General features: G+C 37.7%; 1 protein-coding gene across 2 annotated transcripts in view; it reads right to left on the bottom strand.

Moving 5' to 3' along the window:
• The window catches only part of MANBA (mannosidase beta), a 140,269-nt gene that overhangs the window by 34,684 nt on the left and 86,098 nt on the right, over positions 1 to 19,487 (bottom strand). For both annotated transcript variants that reach the window (XM_004459862.4, XM_071215333.1), the window contains exons 8-12: positions 18,660 to 18,811; positions 16,671 to 16,788; positions 14,633 to 14,719; positions 9,803 to 9,970; positions 3,186 to 3,404 (exon numbers count right to left, since the gene is read on the bottom strand). In XM_004459862.4, coding sequence (XP_004459919.2) covers positions 3,186 to 3,404; positions 9,803 to 9,970; positions 14,633 to 14,719; positions 16,671 to 16,788; positions 18,660 to 18,811 — 744 coding nt within the window. The remainder of the gene's footprint in view (positions 1 to 3,185; positions 3,405 to 9,802; positions 9,971 to 14,632; positions 14,720 to 16,670; positions 16,789 to 18,659; positions 18,812 to 19,487) is intronic.

The following is a 19,487-nucleotide window of genomic DNA, read 5'->3' as shown; positions in this document are numbered from 1 at the left end:
TCCAAAGTCCCAAAAGAGCCCCCTGTATTACACCTGTTTTTCCCTCTCCCTGCCCCCAGAGCCTCCAGTGGCCACTGCCTCCACATCAATGTTGTAATTTCTTCCTTGCTAGAATCATAATAAGTCTATAGTAAAATAGAAGTAAGTACACTCTAGTCCATAGATCATTCCCCAAGTCTTGTATACTTATAACTACAAAACATTGTTGAAAAAAAAATTTTAAATATCTCCCATGTTGATGGATTGGAACACTCAACATTATTAAGATGACAATACTGCCAAATTGACCTACAGATTCAGTGCAATCTCTTTCAAAATTCCAGCTGGCTTTTTTTTCAGAAATGGATAAGCTGATCCTAAAAATTCATATATAAATTCAAGAGACCCAGAATGTCCTAAGAGTCTTGAAAAGGAAGAAAAAAAGTTGTTAATGGAATGGTACAAATAATAAAATATTCTTTCATGAATTGTAACAAATGTACCATACTAATGTAAGGTGTTAATAAGGTGGTATATGGGAATCCTCTATTTTATATATAAATTTCTGTAAGCCTACAACTTCTCCAATAAAAATTATTGAAAAATATTTTTTAAAAGTTGGTAGACTCACACTTCCTAATTTCAAATCTTATTCCAAAGCTACAATAATAAAAGACAGTGTATCTTAGCATAAAGACAGACAGAGATCAATGGCATAGAGTTGACATAAATTAACATTTATGATTAACTGATTTTCAACAAAAGGACCAAGGGAATTCAATGGGGGAAGAATAATCTTTTCAACAAATGGTGATGGCACAACTAGATATCCACATGCAAAAGAATGAATTTGGACCCCTAAATCACACCATACATAAAAACTCAAAATGGGTCATAGATGTAAAGATAAGAGTTAAAATTATAAAACTCTCAGAAGAAAACACAGGAGTAAACCTTTGTGACCTTGGGTTAGGCAATGACTTCCTAGGTGTGGCACCAAAAGCAGAAGTGATAAAAGAGAAGACTGATAAGTTATACTTCAACCAAATTTTAAAATGCTGTGCATTAAACTACACCATCAAGAATACACACACACACAAAAGACTGGGAGGAAAAAATATACAAATCATATATCAGATAAAGAATTTATATGCAGAAAATACAAAGAACTCTTATAACTCAATAACAAAAAAGACAACTCAGTCTAAACATGGGCAGAGGATCTGAATAGCCATTTCTCCAAAGAAGATATACAGATGGCAATTAAATATGTGAAAAGATGTTCACCGTCATTAGCCACTAGGGAATGCAAATCAAAACCACAAGATACTACACTACACCCACTAGTGTGACTTTAATAAAAAATAAAATAAAAATAAAAATGTTGGTGAGGATGTGAGACAATTAGAACCCTTACACATTGCTGGTAGAAATGGAAAATAGTGCAGCTGTTATAGAAGACAGTTTGGCAGTTCTTCAAAGTGTTAAACATAGAGCTACCATATGATGTAGCAATTTCACTCCTAGTATATACCCAAAAGAATTGAGGGCATATGTGTTGTGGGAAACTAGCTTACCTGTTCCCTATTTGTTGCAATTATTGTAAACGTTGCCGTGCTGATGAGGAACAGCTGCTTTGGAGTTCCTAATAAATATGATGTGGAAACTAGGGTCAAGGCTCTCAGTTCCAGAAGCTGCGAGCCCCCTGGTTCCATCCTTGGTTCCTTTCTGGTGTTTCTCTTTGTCGGTTATTTCTGTAAGTTCTGCATCGCCTTCCCTTCGAGCCAACCTATCGCTGAGCTGACTGCAGCACACATTCACTCAAAAACTTGTACACAAATGTTCATAGCAGCATTATTCATAATAGCCAAAAAATAGAAATAACCTAAATGTCCATCAACTAATGAATGTATAAACAAAATGTGGTATATCGAAACAATGGAAAATTATTCAGTAATAAAAATGAATTAAGTACTGACACATGCTACAACATGGAAGAACCTTGAAAACATTATGTTAAATGCAGAAGTCAGTCACAAAACAGCACATATTATAAGATTCCACTTATATGCTATGTTCCAAACAGGCACATCCATAGAGACAGAAAGTAGATTAGTGGTTGCCTAGGGCTGGGGAGAGGGGAAAGGAGCAGCAAGTGACTGCGAAGGGATACAAGGGTTCTTTTGGGGGGTAATGAAAATGTCTTAAGATTAGATTTTGGTGATGGTTGCACAACTCTAAATGTACTAAAAACGACTGAATTCTACTCTTTAAAAGGGCGAATTCTATGCATGAATTATATCTGAATAAAGCTTTTTAAAAAAAACACACACAACTCTGAAACTGAATCCACCTATTAAACTTAGTCTTCAAATTCAGAGAACAGAGAGAGTGTAAATACAGGCAGAAAATCAAATATACTAACATGGAGAAAAAGGAGGAGAAAGAGGAGCAGAAGAGAAAAGAAATGACATTAGATAAAGGTCTATTTATCACATTTACCTCTCTTACTGTAGCAAATTATCTATTTCTGTATCTCTGTAAATGATAAAATAGGTCTGGAAGCAGAGAAAGTATCAGGTAAGAATTATTTTCTTGTGTGATGATAACTCAGGCTTAAGCAACCACTGGTTCTCATTTGGTTTTTAAATGTTCCTGAAGAAACATAATTATAAGCAATATAGAGGGAAACGGACTTGGCCCAGTGGTTAGGGCATCCGTCTACCACATGGGAGGTCCACAGTTCAAAGCCTGGGCCTCCTTGACCCGTGTGGAGTTGGCCCATGCGCAGTGCTGATGCACGCAAGGAGTGCGCCCGTAAGGAGAGCCGCCCAGCGGGAAAGAAAGCGCAGCCTGCCCAGGAATGGCGCCACCCACACTTCCCATGCCACTGACGACAACAGAAGCGGACAAAGAAACAAGACGCAGCAAATAGACACAGAGAACAGACAACTGGGGGAGGGGGGGGAATTAAATAAATAAATAAATCTTTTAAAAAAAAAAAAGCAATATAGAAAAGTTATAATCTTCAAAATGATTACTATAGGAGTTCAGCTCCCAAAGGGCAGTTCTTTTCTACATCTTATTCATTAACTTACATTTATTTAAAAGTAGATTTCATTTGACTTCCTGAACCATTGTTGAGGAGGTGGCATATGCCCATGACCTACCATTCTGAATTGCCAGAAAATGAAATGGTGGCTTACCTTTTCTAATGTACTAAAGGAAGGCCAGGACTGATATCCATATTCAGATACGAATCGAGCTTTGGGGAAAATCTTCCAATTCCAGCAGTCACTGCCATAGTCATAAAAATGTACGTCACCAAAATGATTGTCATAAGGGTTAGCAGAGAGCCAGCCTTCTGCAATGGATTCAGCCCCATTTGTAGGACTGGAAGTCATAAAAGGACGAGTCTTGTCTCCCTGAATTCAGAAACAAAATGGTTAAAAGGGTAATATTTTCATGCAGAAAAGTTCAGATCACTTGCTTCTTTAAAAAAGCAGATGTGGCGCAACTGATAGAGCGTCTGCCTACCATATGGAGGGTCCAGGGTTCAAACCCAGGGTCTCCTAAGCCATGTGGTGAGCTTGCCCACGTTCAGTGCTGATGCGCGCAAGGAGTGCCGAGCATGCAGGGCTGTCCCCTGTGTAAGGGAGCCCCATGTGCAAAAAGTGCGCCCTGCAAGGAGAGACACCCCACACAATAAAAAGCGCAGCCTACCCAGGAGTGGTGCCGCACACTCGGAGAGCTGATGCAGCAAGATGACACAACAAAAAGAGACACAGATTCCCAGTGGCACTGACAAGAATACAAGCAGACACAGAAGAACACACAGCGAATGGACACAGTGAATGGACACAGAGAGCAGACAACGGGGGGGTGGTGGGGGAGGGACTGGGGCAAGGGGAGAGAAATAAATAAAAAATAAATCTTTAAAAAAAAATACTTTCGGGAAACAGATGTGGCTCAATCAATGGGCTCCCATCTACTATATAGGAGGTCCAGGGTTTGATGCCCAGGGCCTCCCGATGAGGGTAAGCTTGCCCACACGGCAAGCTGGCCCACACAGAGTGCCAGCCCACACTGGAATGCAGCTCTGCGCAGGAGCCCTCTGCATGAGGATGCTACCAAGAGCAGAAAAGCTGCCCCATGCAGGAGGGCTGGCTGATGCTGAGAGCTGGAACAGCAAGCTGATGCAACAAGAGACACAGAGAAGAGAAAATAAGAAGACATAGCAGAACAGGGAGTTGAGGTGACACAAGAGAGTAATTGCCTCTCTTCCACTCAAAAGGTCCCAGGATTGGCTCCCGGAGCCGCCTACTAATGAGAATACAAACAGACACAGAAGAACACACAGCGAAAGGACACAGAGAGCAGACAACGGGGGAGAACAGGAATGGGCGAGAAATAAATAAAATAAAAATCTTAAAAAAAAAAACACTTTCAAGTCCCAGAAATGCCAAGTTGATAGAAAAAAAAAATGGACATTTATCTCCCCCATTCAACTACAACCTCCACCTCTTCATTCTCCACGATTCCTTTATATTCTTTCATTATTAACACTTAAATCATTCTTCATAGAAGCTGTTCCTAATCTTTTCAGTCATCTCTTGCCTCCCTCCTCATTCATCCTAGGTAGCAGTCTAGCACAGGGTTTCTCAACTTCAGTTCTATTGACATTTGTGGCTGGATAATTCTTTGGAGGTGATGGTTGGAAGGGAGGAGGGAACTTGGGGGAGGGGAGTTAAATCACCTCTGCTTGAGAGCTACTAGTCTAGTAGTTCAGAGGTTATTAAGACCCATGGGCCTGGTTTAAATCCCAAATCAGAACCTTATAGTCTTTGGAAGGGTCTAGGTTTCAGTTTTCTTACCTGTAAAATGGGGCTAAAAACCTTCCTTAATGGGCCTATGGTCAATATCAAATGAGAAAACATATAGAAGAGGTGGCTAAATATCCATCAAAATTCAGGTTTCCCTTTCCATAATATACAGCTGTCCCTAGGAAGTGGCTGACTGCCTAGAATGAGAGTATATACTTTGTAGGTTTCCTTTGTCTGCACGGGGCCATATGCTTAGTTCTCTTCTTCTTCCCCCATTTGCAGGCAAGGGCCTATGGGATAGCTTAGCTAGAAGTTGGAAGGAGACCAGAATCTGAATGGAGAAGAGCTGCCTGTTAATCTGGAGCAGTCATTTTGTAGTATTAGTGAATAATAAACATTTATTGTGCTAAACTATTGAAATTCTGTGGTTTATTTGTTAGAGTAGCTAGCATGTAAGGACTTACTGCAATATCTAGCATGTGGTAGAACTCAAAACATTTTAGTTATCAACTCATAGATGAGATCATTTCCTATTTCCTTGAGGAGATCCATTCATTTAGCAAATATCTGTTAGTTAATTATGTGTCGGGCACTGTTCAGTACTATGAAGAGACAGATAGGCAAACAACCATGGTCTATGGTGTTGCCTTGCTTTTATATATCAAATCTCTTTTGAGTACTGACTATGTGCCAGGCATGCAGGTCTCTCTATGTATTGGAGGTTCAGCAAGGAACAAGACAGACATGGTTACTGATCTCCTAAAAAGGTAGATGACAATCAAGTCATAAAGCCAGACATTGAGCAGGTAACTCTAAGGGTGACAAATGTTTTCAAGGAAAAGTATAGGGTTCTTTGGGAACGTAAAACGTGTTGTAGAAGGCCAAAAAAGGGCTTCCTCAAGAAACAGACTTTTCAGAAAATAGTTTTCTCAACTTTTCTATATTAGCTCTAACTTTTTTCTTACTATATGCATCCTTTTTTTTTTTTCTTATTCCTCTTCTATCATAGGAAGAGAATCCTTACTGCTGTCCTTTGCCAACCTTTCTTTCTACATCATCTTTCTATTTAACTTTGGACCTAGAGCTGAGAAGATTTTCCTAATCTTTCTCTACTCCTCTTTGCCCTTGGCCTTCTTAGGATTTTCCTCACCCTAATTTTAAAAACTGCCTTGATTTCTTGCAGTCCATCACATTTCTTTACACACACACACACACACACACACACACACACGTTCATTCCTCAGCCTCCACCCCTGGGTTTGTGATAGTTTCACTTCACTGAAAATTTTGGTTTGCTTTATTTTTCAAACATTACCAACGGTCTTCTACTTACCAAATAAATTCTTTCATCCCCCATTGAACTTTCTGGTGCACAATAAATAACTCTATTTACCACTTATAATTTCTGAAGCTCTCTCCAGCCTCGGTTGTCCACACTACACTGTCATGGTCTGGATTCCCCAACCTTGCTACTTCTTGCTTATCTATCTCCCTTCTCCATTCTCAGATGGACACTGCTTTGTGTCTTTAGCCTCTCCTTTTTCTATACCTTCTCCCAAGGCTTCACTTCTCACCAAAGTTCTTATTTTTCTCAGCCAATACCACCATATGTGATCTCTATCTTCACCACCAAACTTATGCTCCCAAATACAAGCCTAACACTTCCACCTGGGCTGTACTGCCAACATCTCAAATCCATTCTTTCAAAGTAGATTTCCTATTTATTAACCCCACACATATTCAATTGTTCTTCCTATCTTGATGAATCATATCCAAGCAGCAGTCATCTTTAACTTCTCCCCCTCTCTCACCACCCACATTCAGTTAATCTTTAAATACTGCCAACTCTGAATTCTAATACTTTATTCATTGCCTCACTTCCAGTCCCACTCCACTGGACTCCAGTATCTACTAGCTATATGACCTTGAACATTCAATCTCTCAAAAACCCCTATATTTTCATTACTAAAGTAAAGATAATATTACCTATACTTGAGGGTAGTTTTAACACTTAAATAAGTAAATTATGTAAAGCACCTATATAAATATATTGACATAATAATTATATTAATTTAAACATAATTACTATATTAACGCCTGACATATATTCTTTTTTTTTCCCATCGTTAGCCTACTTTTCTCTATAACTTGGAGTTTTCAGTTGGTATAACTGTTCTCCTTGCCTAGAATCTCTCATCTCCCTAATGCTTTACTGGTAAAGGTGTGGTTTAGGAATATGGGATTAGGAATATGGGTCAGATAAAGTTCATCCTCTCTCCCAAAATATCCACTGTCTACTAAATAAAGCCCAACTCCATTACATGATTCAAAGTCCTTCTATGATCTGGTTCCAAACTGCCTTTTCTACCACTGACTCTCCCACATCAATCCAAAAGTTCTTTGCTTTAGCGCTGGACACTGCTTGCTGCTCCCTATACACATCACATACTTTCATCCCTTTTAACCTTTACTCACGTTCTTCCTATGACCTAAAATTCCTACTGGATAACCTGTTGCCTCAAAGTTCTACTCAACCTTTAAAGGCTTGGTTTGAATGTCCCTTCTTACTAAAGCTTTCTTAGACCCTTCCAGTTAGAATGAATGATTTCTTCCATAAAGTTACTAGGATTTTGGAACTACTTTTTTATGTTAATTATTTCTTTCCGTTATTTTTTCTATTTCTCCTTGATTGCAGACTGTCAGCTCCATGAAGATAAGAGTTCCTCCACAGCATCTGGAATGAGGCTTTGCTCCTGATAATAGGTTGTCAGATGATGCTAACTGAATTTGAAAACACTTAACAATATGGTAAAGGTGGGGGACTTGGCCCAGTGGTTAGGGCATCCATCTACCACATGGGAGGTCCGCGGTTCAAACCCTGGACCTCCTTGACCCGTGTGCAGCTGGCCCATGCGCAGTGCTGATGCGCGCAAGGAGTGCCCTGCCATGCAGGGGTGTCCCCTGCGTAGGGGAGCCCCACACACAAGGAGTGCGCCCCGTTAAGGAAAGCAGCCCAGCACGAAAGAAAGTGCAGCCTGTCCAGGAATGGTGCCGCACACACGGAGAGCTGACACAAGATGATGAAACAAAAAGAAACACAGATTCCCATGTTACTGACAACAACAGAAGTGGACAAAGAAGATGCAGCAAACAGACATAGAGAACAAACAACTGGGGAGGGGGAAGAAGGGAAGAGAAATCAAATAAAAAAATCTTAAAAAAAAATAAATAAAATTTAAAAAAACAAAAAAAACAATATGGTAAGGTTATGGGAATCTTAATTTTTTTTTAATTAGTTATCACTTTGAAGTAAAGTTGGAGAAGAAGGCAAATCAATTCCCCAAAGATTGATCACTTTCTTTTGATTTGTCCAGATTCTTGAACAATTACTAATGAGTCTGTGTCTAAAAATATCCACTCTTGAAAATGCACTAGCACTTCCTCTTGAGGTTTGGTTTTAGTCACAAATCTCAGGTGATCATTTTTAGGTCACGATCTTAAAGGCATATCTGAATCAAGTGATACTGTAAGATGAACCAAGAGATTAAGTGCAATAGGAATCTCAACATTGTAATTAATAAGAAGATGGATCAATTTATGATGCCTTCCCTTAAGTGCCTATCACTTTGACAGAAATAGCAACAGTAATGACTAATTCCTGTCCATCTCCAAAAAATTTACAAATATCAATTATTGCTCACAACATCAGTTTAAGATACATTGGTCCTTTTGAGAAAGGCACCACATTTTCATTTTTGAAATGGAAAGGAGAAGGCACATAGAAACAGATTTTATTAAATTCAAGAATAGGGTTAAAATAGAAATTAAAATTTCTAAGTATCTGAAGACCTACCTTGTTGAATGAAACTAACAGTGACGATGATAGCTAGTATTAACTGTGCAATGCACTTTCCATTCATTATCTCACTTAATTCACATAATAAATCTAAAAGAGTTAAACCCTATTGATTTGTAGCTGGGGAAACAGAGATTAAATAACTTGCCCAAAATCACACAGATAGTAAATGGCTCAGTCATGATTTGAATTCATGAGCTCTTACCCTCCATGCTCTGAAATGAAAATCCTCAGACATAAAGTTCATTGTTTAAATCTACCAGAAATTTTTAAAAATACATAATACTCACCAAAACCTTTCATCCAAAAATAGTAAAGTAAGTGTTCTATAAATATTAATTAAAACTTATACCATCTCACTTTATGAATAGAAAAGTTCTTCATGATACATGTAATAGTATAACAGGCAAGCTATATATTTGAACCTGTGTATTTCACTGAATTCTCTATGGCATTTCTAAAAATAGTATTGACCACATTTACGTATTAATAAACATCCAATTACAGAAACAAAAATTAAAGATGACAAGATTATTGACTCACATGTTAAACACTACAATTTTTAGGACACTAAACTTTTGAAGTCATCAATGCAAAAATAAATGCTGCTTCCTCCCTTCCCTCACCAAAAAAAAAAGCTAATTTATATTAACATAAATCATTATAATGTACCTATTAAATAGTGCAGAGAGAATCCCATAGAGGAATGGCTCAATGTAGAGTTGAGAACCAGCTTTTTTCTCTTGACCTGTCCCTTAAATAGCACAGCAACATAATCTAATATGATATGCACAAATTCTCTTTAATATTTACAATTAAAGATTTTTAGAACTGACATACCAAGAAATCATCTAATTTAGAGATTCTTAACCTTTGGAAACTCATAGATGGGCTCCATGGAGACTGTGACAACCTGTAATAAGTATAGTTTTACTTTATGTATGGAGATTTCCATAGGTAAATGAATTCTCAAAGGAATCCACAATCCATGAGTCCTTTTACAGGCTGCAGCTGTACAATGTAATGGAATACTATAAAAAAATGTCCCCCAAAAAAGGGCATAAAAATTTGCTATGCCAGTATTCAAATTGTTCCATCCTAACCACACTTTTTAAAATTCCACTGCATAAAAATCATTACTTACTTCAAAGACAATCTTTCTAATGTTTTTCACATATAGTAGCACATAGTCATTGATGTAGGTTTGCAGGTCACTGGGGTGTATATTAAACCAATAAGTCATCAATGCCGCTTCATTTTCATTATTGCCAATCCACATGATGACAGAGGGATGAGATTTCAGTCTCCTGACCTGAAATTTAAGAAAACATAAAATAATTTTTTCAAGTGCTCATTAAAAATACTTAGAAATTTGTAGCCATCTCCATTTCTGTACATACAGTCACAGCTGCCAGAAAACTCATTAGACAGTGACTAGTAACATTAGCTGTGGGAATCCATTTTAACATTTTGACAATTCTGAGATGCTTTTAACCAATGTCTTATAAACACCAAAAAGATATGATTCCTCTTCTCTGCTGCATAAAAACTGAAAAGATACCCACATTTTTTTAAAAGAGAAAAATAAATCAACCTCATTATTAGTAATTGAATCATGTACCCCACAAAAGACATGTTCAAGTATTAATCTACATTCTTGTGGGCACGTATAATTAGGACCTTTGAAGATGTTATTATTCGTTAGGTGGACTCATTTGTGAATAGGATCTCTGAAGATCTTATTTAGATGAGGCCAGTCTGAATCAGGGTGGGCATTCATACATATGAATAAAGACCTTATAAGCAAAGGAAATTCAGACATAATCAGTCAACAGAAGCCAAAGTTAGCAAAATCCAGAGGAGCAGACACAAGGAGAGAGGGCTTGCCATGTGATAGAGGAGTGCTAGAATACTTTAGACTCTGGGAGCAAGCAAGTCCTGCCAGTACCTTGATATTGAATTTCTAACCTCCCAAACTGTGAAACAGTAAATTCCCATTGTTCAAGCCAGCTCATTGTGTGTACTTGGCGTAGCAGCTGTGGTAAACTAAGATGCTCATCATTATCTGAATCACCACCACTTGGCTCTAAGAAATACAAAAGGCAGGATTCTGTAAGCTTGAAAGACTAGGAGTCATTCCATTACAGGGATTAGTTCTCAAGAGCAAGCTGAGTTTTGAGTGAAGAACAAATGAAGCAAAGCAAACTTTCACCACTAACAGAGGGATCGCAGTCTCACCTGAGATAAGAAAACCAAAAGGGCAACTACAGAGGATTTTACAAACCAAGTGAGTTCCAGGGGTGAAGCTGGAGAGAACAAGGCAGAGAAGCAGTAGTTTGCAATGGAAGTAAAAGACAAAGATGGATCACTCTAAAGGAAACAAGATTAGGGCAATCAAGAAGATGTCTCCTAAAATAACTATTAGCTAAGGGTAAGTAAATTACTGAATATATCTAAATATAGATGTGGAAGTTAGAAAATCTGTAATCTCTGCCAGCTACAAGACATGAGGTTTGCATGAACTTAGCTCATTCTGGAACCTATATAAAGGTAAAATGATCCAATTCCATTATACACCAGAAAAACTCAAACATGTCCCTTACTTCTGATATATTGGGAGATTTGCCCCAGTAGAAGAGTTCAATAAAGTTCATTAAAAACTACAGGGTTAGTCAATGGTCAAGAGAAATTCTTTTGGAACATGTTTCGGCAATATGACCTCATTGGTATTTATAGCTTCTCTTTCACCTTAAGTATTTAAACTAATGGATCTCCAGTGATGTCTGAGGTCCTTAATCTCACTATGGCCTCCATTCAAGAAACTAAGTTAGACATATAAAATAGAAATGTGTTAAGGATGCATTAAAGAGATATACCTCACTAAAATATTAAAGTGTATTTTTCTAAACCAGCCTTGCAAAGGAATTTTCACTTATTTCCCTCAGTACATGTCCAGGTAAATGAGGACTACTACAGTGGAGACTGGCATGATTTGTGTGGTTCACTGAAAATACAAACATGGAAGAGCCTCAGTGACTCTATGCTGCATATACGCTTCAACCTGATTTAGAATTTTATGGTAAGTTTTATTTTAAAATACCAAATGCTGCAGATCTTTCTTTAATAATACATAAAGAATTGAAGGTACGTAAGGTGCTATATTTTAATTATTCGTATGAAAGAAAATTAAAAATAAGACTGAAATCTTATAACCTGCATAAATATAATTAATATTTTTTAAGTTATTCATTCATCTATCCATCCATCCATCCATAGACTCAATGAATAACCCAGCCAGACACTGGGGATACAGAAATGAACAAGGCTTAGCTTCTGGGAGATTACTATCTTGCAGGTATAACAAAACCATGAGCAACTTATTCCAAGTGGGATGTGTTTCCCAAAGAGCAAATGAAGAGTGACCTAATCTAGACTCATGGATATAAAAAGGTTTTTACTCAGAGAAAGTTCTGCATGAGGTAAGAGGAACCAGAGAAAAGTGAGTGAGGCACTTGTGGCAGTTTGATATTGTTTATGAATTCAAAAAATAGAGGGAAACGGACTTTGGCCCAGTGGTTAGGGCGTCCGTCTACCATATGGGAGGTTCGCAGTTCAAACCCCGGGCCTCCTTGACCCGTGTGGAGCTGGCCATGCGCAGCGCTGATGCGCACAAGGAGTGCCGTGCCACGCAAGGGTGTCCCCCGCGTGGGGGAGCCCCACGCGCAAGGAGTGCGCCCGTGAGGAAAGCCGCCCAGCGTGAAAAGAAATAGCAGCCTGCCCAGGAATGGCGCCGCCCACACTTCCCGTGCCGCTGATGACAACATAAGCGGACAAAGAAACAAGACGCAGCAAATAGACACAGAGAACAGACAACCAGGGGAGGGGGGGGAATTAAATAAATAAATAAATCTTTAAAAAAAAAAAAAGATATTGGATTATGTTTGTAAATTAATCTGTTCCTCTGGGCATATTAGATTGTATTGGATTCAGAGGTTTCACTCTTACTTGATTAAATAATGACTAAGGTCTTGATTGGGTCACATCAGTAAGATGTTGAGTCCTGCCCTCTTGGTGGGTGGGTACTCACAGAGAAAACAACAAGACACAGGAGTTAGTTGGAGTTTTGATGCTGGAGCCCAGGAAGTAAGCACACAGGGAAGCAGATACGTGAGGAGAGAAGGCTCCATTAGACATGGCAGAGAACCAGAAGAGAGACAAGTCATTTGCCCGATAGTTTACAGCTGGCCTTGTGGAGAGAGCAGAGCAGCTGAGCCTGGAGAGAAATAAGCTGCAGGAGAGAGACAAGACTTGTCCCAGCCTATGCTGAGGTTGGGAGAAGCTGGGACCACAGAGCCTTGGGAGGAGGAGGAAGGCTGAACCCTTGCAGACATCACCCGTCATCTTGCTCCAACACTTGGCAACAGACGCTGGGTGAGAAAGTACCTCTTATGGTACCTTGAGTTGGACTCTTTAGGGTCATGTAACTGTAAGCTTCTCCCCAAAATAAATACCCTTTATAAAAACCAACAGATTTCTTGTATTTTGCATCAGCACCCCTTTGGCTGACTGATACAGTACTCCACAAAGGAGAATGAGGCAAGTGTTTCAGGGTATGGAGAGCATGAGGGAGATCGTGCACGATGAGGCCAGATACACAAGCAAAATGCGATCATGCAAGAGGAGGGCAAAAGGAAGCCTCTGGAGGATCTTCAGCAAGGAAATGATCCAATTTGTACTATTTAAGCCTTTTATTGTACACTGAAACACAGATACATAAAATGATACAAATGAAAGTTTGCCATAGTGAATTATTGTAAGAGAATTACCCTTGTAACCACCAGCCACACCAAAAAGGAGAACTTTACCAGCCCTTCATGTGCCCCTCCTAAGTACAGCCTCCATCTCCTTCCAAAAGTAATCATGGTTTTGACTTTAGAGTAATCACTTTTTTTCATTTCTTTATGATTTTTCATCCAAATATACAACCAACCAGACACCACAGTTTGGTCTTTTCCATTGTTTTAAAATTTAGAATGTCTTTTCATTCTCTTTAAATAGAGGTTCTTCCTCCATTTCTTTCTTTTCCTTACACTTTATCCTTTGAAGAATCTGTTTGACCTCTAGAGCTTACCAGAGTCTGGGTTTTACTGATTGTAAACTCAGGGTATAGCTGGATCTATAGTCTTCATTGAAATGATGGATGTCAAGCATTAAATTCTTTCCTTACTGAAGCTCAAATTGTCCCATTTTTGTTTGATCAGAGCTTCTTCAAGTCCTTCCAACACACCTTTGATAGCTTCCTTATCTATAGGTCAAGATGTTCTAAGATCATATTGCATATGTCTTGCCCCCAGACCTGGAACCGGCCATTTCTCTAAGGAGCCATTCTCTTAATGGGAAAGAGTATCACAATATCACAATCTTGACACCAAGGATACTCAATACTACTGTGTGAGTTTCTGTTTCTATACCTTTTCAGTGGACAGAGATGAGAAGGATATAGGATATAACCCCTTCCTTGCATTTATATATCTATAAATATATTCATGAATACAAATATAAATGTGTATATAGAGAATGCAAAACAAATCAAGGGGTCAAGAATGACTTCCACTTTTTGACATGAGCAATTCAAAGAGCAGAGTTGCCATTTTACTGAGTTGGGGACTCCTTGCAGGAGAAGCAAGTTTTGGCAAGGCCATATACATTTGGTTTGAACATGATAAGTTTGAGATGCCTATTAAACCTTGGTAGACAGTTGAATAGAAGAGCCAGGAATTGAGCAGAGAAGTGAGTCACAAGTGGTGTTACAGCCCTGCCTCTGAGGGCTAATCACCTAGGGAGTCAATTACCTGACTGATCTTTCATAGGAAGAAGTAAAGAGACCAACAAAAAGAAATTAGGAGAGATTTAACAAAAGATAAAACTAAACATAAGAGTTTTTTTCTCTCTTCTGGGAATAGTAATAACTTACCTGGTAAGCAACCTCTGCTCTCACTGAATTCAGGAAGCGCTGCTCAGTTGGATAAAGAGCACAGGCAAACATAAAATCCTGCAGTATCTGGTAAAGGAAACAAAGAGCAAGAAAATCTTTCATAAATATTACTACAGAGAAATTATTCATTTTTAACTTTGGTGATTATCTTTGACACAAATGAAAAATCAAGTTAGCCTGGTGAGGGTGATTTCTTTATCACTCTGCTGTATAAAGGCACAGAGGAGAGGTGCTCACAGTTGAGCAGTGACACAACTTTTCAGAACTGCACAAAAAGAGGGGGAAGCCTGAGACGGGAAAACGTTAGATAGAAAAGAAAAGGAAGAAAGGAAAATTCAAATAAGGAGATATTAAGTGCATTGAGGGTGTCATAGTTTGACATTCTTTTATGAATCCCAAAAAGAGAAAGATAATGTTTTTGAACCAAGCCATTCCTATGGTGAGACCCTTTTGATTAGACTACCTCAGTAAGGCATGACTCAGGTTGGGTCTCCACCCTCTTGCTGGGACTGATATAAACAGAGAGACAGAGGGAGAGACAGGGAAAGGGAGTGCTGCCATTTTTTATCCTGCCATGTTAGAGAATGGACTCCAAGTTCGCCCACAGCTGAGCTCAAGGAAAGAAGCCCTGAGACACTCAAGGAGCTGAAGCCCAGGGAATGATGACTGATTGGCCACCACTGAGTTCAAGGAGAAAGCAGAGAAGAGCCAGCAGATTTGTCTTTTTGCCTGATCACCCATGTGGCAGGACACTAGGATCAACAGTAGTTGACTTTGGTGAGAAAGCATCTCTGATGGTGCCTTGGTTTTGACATTTCATGGCCTTGAAACTGTAAGCTTTTACTCTCAATAAAATTTCCATTAGAAAAGTCAAACCATTTCTGGTACTTTGCATTGACAGCCCTTTGGCAAACTAAGAGGGGAAACGAAAAAGCCTTTCCCATACACATACCCTACTTTCACTAGGAATTTGATATCAAGAGATCAGACTGTTAAGAAGCACAGTGTAATTAACAGGTTTATTTTCTTACAGGAGTTAACTTTTCATGGCAGAAAGGAGAGCAACATTCTCATTGTAGTAATAAAAAGATTTAAGTCCATTACTAGGGAGGTCATATAATGCAGTAGTTAAGAGCTTGGAATCAGGCTTCCTGAGTCAGAATCTTGATTCCACCATATGTAACACATACTACACAGCAATGTGATTTGGGGCAAATTATTTGACCTATTTGTAATTCCCTTATCTGGGGGTAGAGAATGATAATAACTACCTCATAGAATGGCATGAGGATAGAATGAAATAATACATGCAGAGCACTTAGAACTATGCCTGGTATTCAATAAATATTATATAATATTGTTGTCATTGATCACAACCATCATCATTATATGTTTTATTTGTTTGTTTGTTTTTTAGAAGGCATCAGAGATTGAACCCAGGACCTTGTACATGCAGCACAGGTGCTCAACCACTGAGCTATACCCATTCCCCTATCATTATGATATGGAGCTTCTATGGAGCTCCTTCTATTTTAGAATGTAATACTAGAACAACAAAAAAGGTATTTCCTTTGCTTAGTCCTCACCAATGCAAAATCATGTTCAGAGTACTTTTTTCAAAAAGCATTAAGTGCACATATTCTTTACTTAATTTTATTATTTTTCTTCTCTCCAGGTTTTGTTGGTGCTCCATGAAGTTAAAATTTTTTAATATTTAATTTTCTTTTTATGTATACCTTCATATCATAAGGAAAATTACAGAGAAAATGTAGATAGACATATACTTAAATATAACTATTATATAGAATATAGAATATGTATCATTTAAAATGATTGAATGTATATGATAGTCACTACTAACTATGGCTCGGAATTTCCAAGACATTTACTTTTTGGAAATAAATGGAATATCATTACTCACTCTGAAAGAAGTAATGAGCAATATCACCCAAGCCAAACACTGCAGGTCAAATGGAGGACATAATAACATATCAATGTATAAAAGTTACATACTCACCATTATTCCTAGTTCATCACAGATTTCATAGAATTCATCCTGCTCATAAATTCCTCCTCCCCAAACTCGGAGAGTATTCATGTTGGCCTCCACAACAGACTGCAAAAGGAGTTGTAACCTACAATGAAAAAGAAACTTTAAACTTACACTTAGAGGGAGAGGATGTGCCTCAAGCAGTTGGGTGCCCACCTCCCACATGGGAGGCCTCGGGTTCAGTTCCGGTTCCTCCTAAAGAAAAAACAGACAATGTGCAAACAACAAGCAAACAACAAAAAGACAAAGAGCAAAAACAAATGAGCAGGAAGCGGATGTGGCTCAAGCAGAGTGACCACCTACCACATGTGGGTCCCAGGTTTGATTCCCAGTGCCTCCGAAAGAAAAAACAGACAATGTGCAAACAACAAGCAAAACAACAACAGCAACAACAACAATGAGCAAACAGACAAGGGGCCATCTAGGGGTGGGGGACACGACTTAAACTTAAGCTACATGGTCTGAAAATTTAAGAGCAAATACTAATTTCTAAATTTTCTAATATTAAAAAATGATTTTCAAAATACATTTCAAAACTCTGCTACATGAACACATTTTAAAATTATGATGGTTTGGATATAGAAAGTGAGGCAAAATTTTATCCACATTAACGGTAACCACATAAAACATAAAATTATGTGAATTATGGGTGGGATCTTTCCTCTGCTTCCTAAATTTTCAACCATTTCATGACATTTTTAAAACTAAATTTTGGTTTTAAAGTTATTTCTATAGAAGAAAAGTATGAAATAAATTTTCATAACTATTTCAAACTATAAAACAAAAACCAAAGCTTGAATTACTACCTAACTCACCTTTACCTTCTTTTTATACAATTCCTCCAGCCCAGTACTTCTTTCTCTAGTACATTTCCTTTGTACCCTTTCCAATTCCTATTCACACTACCCTGAGGAGAATCAAATTCACAGCCAGTTGGAGAGCAAGTACCCTCCATCGCCAGAACACTTCCCAGGAATAAACTGGGAAGCCAAACAACAGGCTGGTCAGGGACCCAGAGCATCGTGCTCTCAGCAAAGGAACCCATGGGCAGTTTACCAAACGGCTCTGCTGTGCTAAACGCCCACAGCCAGGGAGGAGAAGAGCATTTCAAAGGAAAAGATGAAACAGATTACCCCATCTGTGCCTAAAAGAGAATTTTCTTATGAAATTCAGAACAATATACACATTTTGAAGTAAATGGAAACTACTACAATTTGGGGCAAAATTAGGGCTTAGTTACCAACCACATTTATATTCTGAATGTGTGCTAAGTCTGTTATTTCTTTTAAGAGAAAAACTCTGAACACCAAATACTAAACTGCAATATATATATAGTTATACACTTGTAAATAAATTAAATGCATTTATTTTTCACTTAAAGATAGTAGCTTATAAACTCAATTAGGAAATACTACTTTCTTTATAAATTCTATTCTCAAAGTTTCTGAAAAAACTACTTCAAATTTTTTCTGAACCTAGAATTTTTCAGACTTTATTTAGTTCTCTTGTTAAGATTAAAGAATATTCAAATATCTCAGTATGAAGAGGTAAATATGAATTCCCAGTTTTTTAAAAGCATGCATAAAAATATTTAAGATTTTCTTCAAAACACTGAAAAAAGGCTTAATTTAATAATAAAATTTTTTAGGGAACTATCCAAAATATGCCTTTATCATTTTCTTCTTTTTCCAGAGCAGATACACAACAGTTTTCTAAAAATCGATTGCTTCAGTAGTCTCATATAATTTAGCTATAAGAACTGTCAACAGATTAGGAGACTGGAATACATGATTTTAAAAACCCTTTCCATTCTAAAGTTTCCATCATTCTAAAATTTCCATACTACTTCTCTGCTCATTCTACTGGGTCTAAAGAAAGGAAAAAGGAATAATAAGTCTTAAGCTTTGTGAGACTGTTAATTAAAAGATGATCAAGTAAAGAAAGATGGTAACTTACAAGTCTGAGGTTACTCGATCCTGGAACACATCTGCTGGGATCCAGTTGGAGCCTTTCAGAAATATGGGAAATCCATTAATTTTGAAGTAAAAACTTAGACCAGGAGACCCTTTTATAGGTTTTTCTACAAGTTCCACTGTCCTAAAATAAACCTGTATTGAACAGAAATAAATACTGAATATTACATAAAAACATAAGTAAAAGAGGCAGAAAAAGAACAACCTCTTGAACAACTTACATAAGCATACTTTAATGTTCATTTTCCTATTTGCTATGAAGTACCTAAGGTGGAAAGTGCGCATTTCAAAAAACATATTAATACATATTTTTTATTGCTGGAGTCTGTTATTTCTTTTAAAAGAAAAATGTAAAAGCTGTTAAAGAGTGAGATATATTTTAGTCTTCCTCATGAAATAGGCATTTGAAATTATATCAAAACAAACATACTAGAATATAACATTTCAAAATTAAAATATAAACTGATGCTATGTTATAAAATAGAAAAAAAATGCCACCAGCTAAACTGATACATCTTTGATTGAAAAACACATTCTCACTTCTAAATTGTTAAAATGTGCAAAAATGTGTATCTTAGAATCAAGGAAATACACCACAAATCATTTCATAATTTAACAACTTTACAATCTTAATAATACATTACTGTAAAAAATGCTTGTTTATTGGGTCATTTAATCCTAGCTACCACATTAAGCCTGATGTTTGAGAGAGTTCTTGGATGGCAGCTGGAGATGTATGTTGTTTTCTGGCTGGAAGAAGATAGGACAGGAGCACACATTTCTAGGCTGTCATTGCTACATAAGAGGGGCC

The sequence above is a fragment of the Dasypus novemcinctus genome, chromosome 1 (genome assembly GCF_030445035.2).
Source record: "Dasypus novemcinctus isolate mDasNov1 chromosome 1, mDasNov1.1.hap2, whole genome shotgun sequence".
In the NCBI taxonomy this organism is placed as follows: domain Eukaryota; kingdom Metazoa; phylum Chordata; class Mammalia; order Cingulata; family Dasypodidae; genus Dasypus; species Dasypus novemcinctus.
This window is presented reverse-complemented; position numbering and strand designations above follow the sequence as displayed.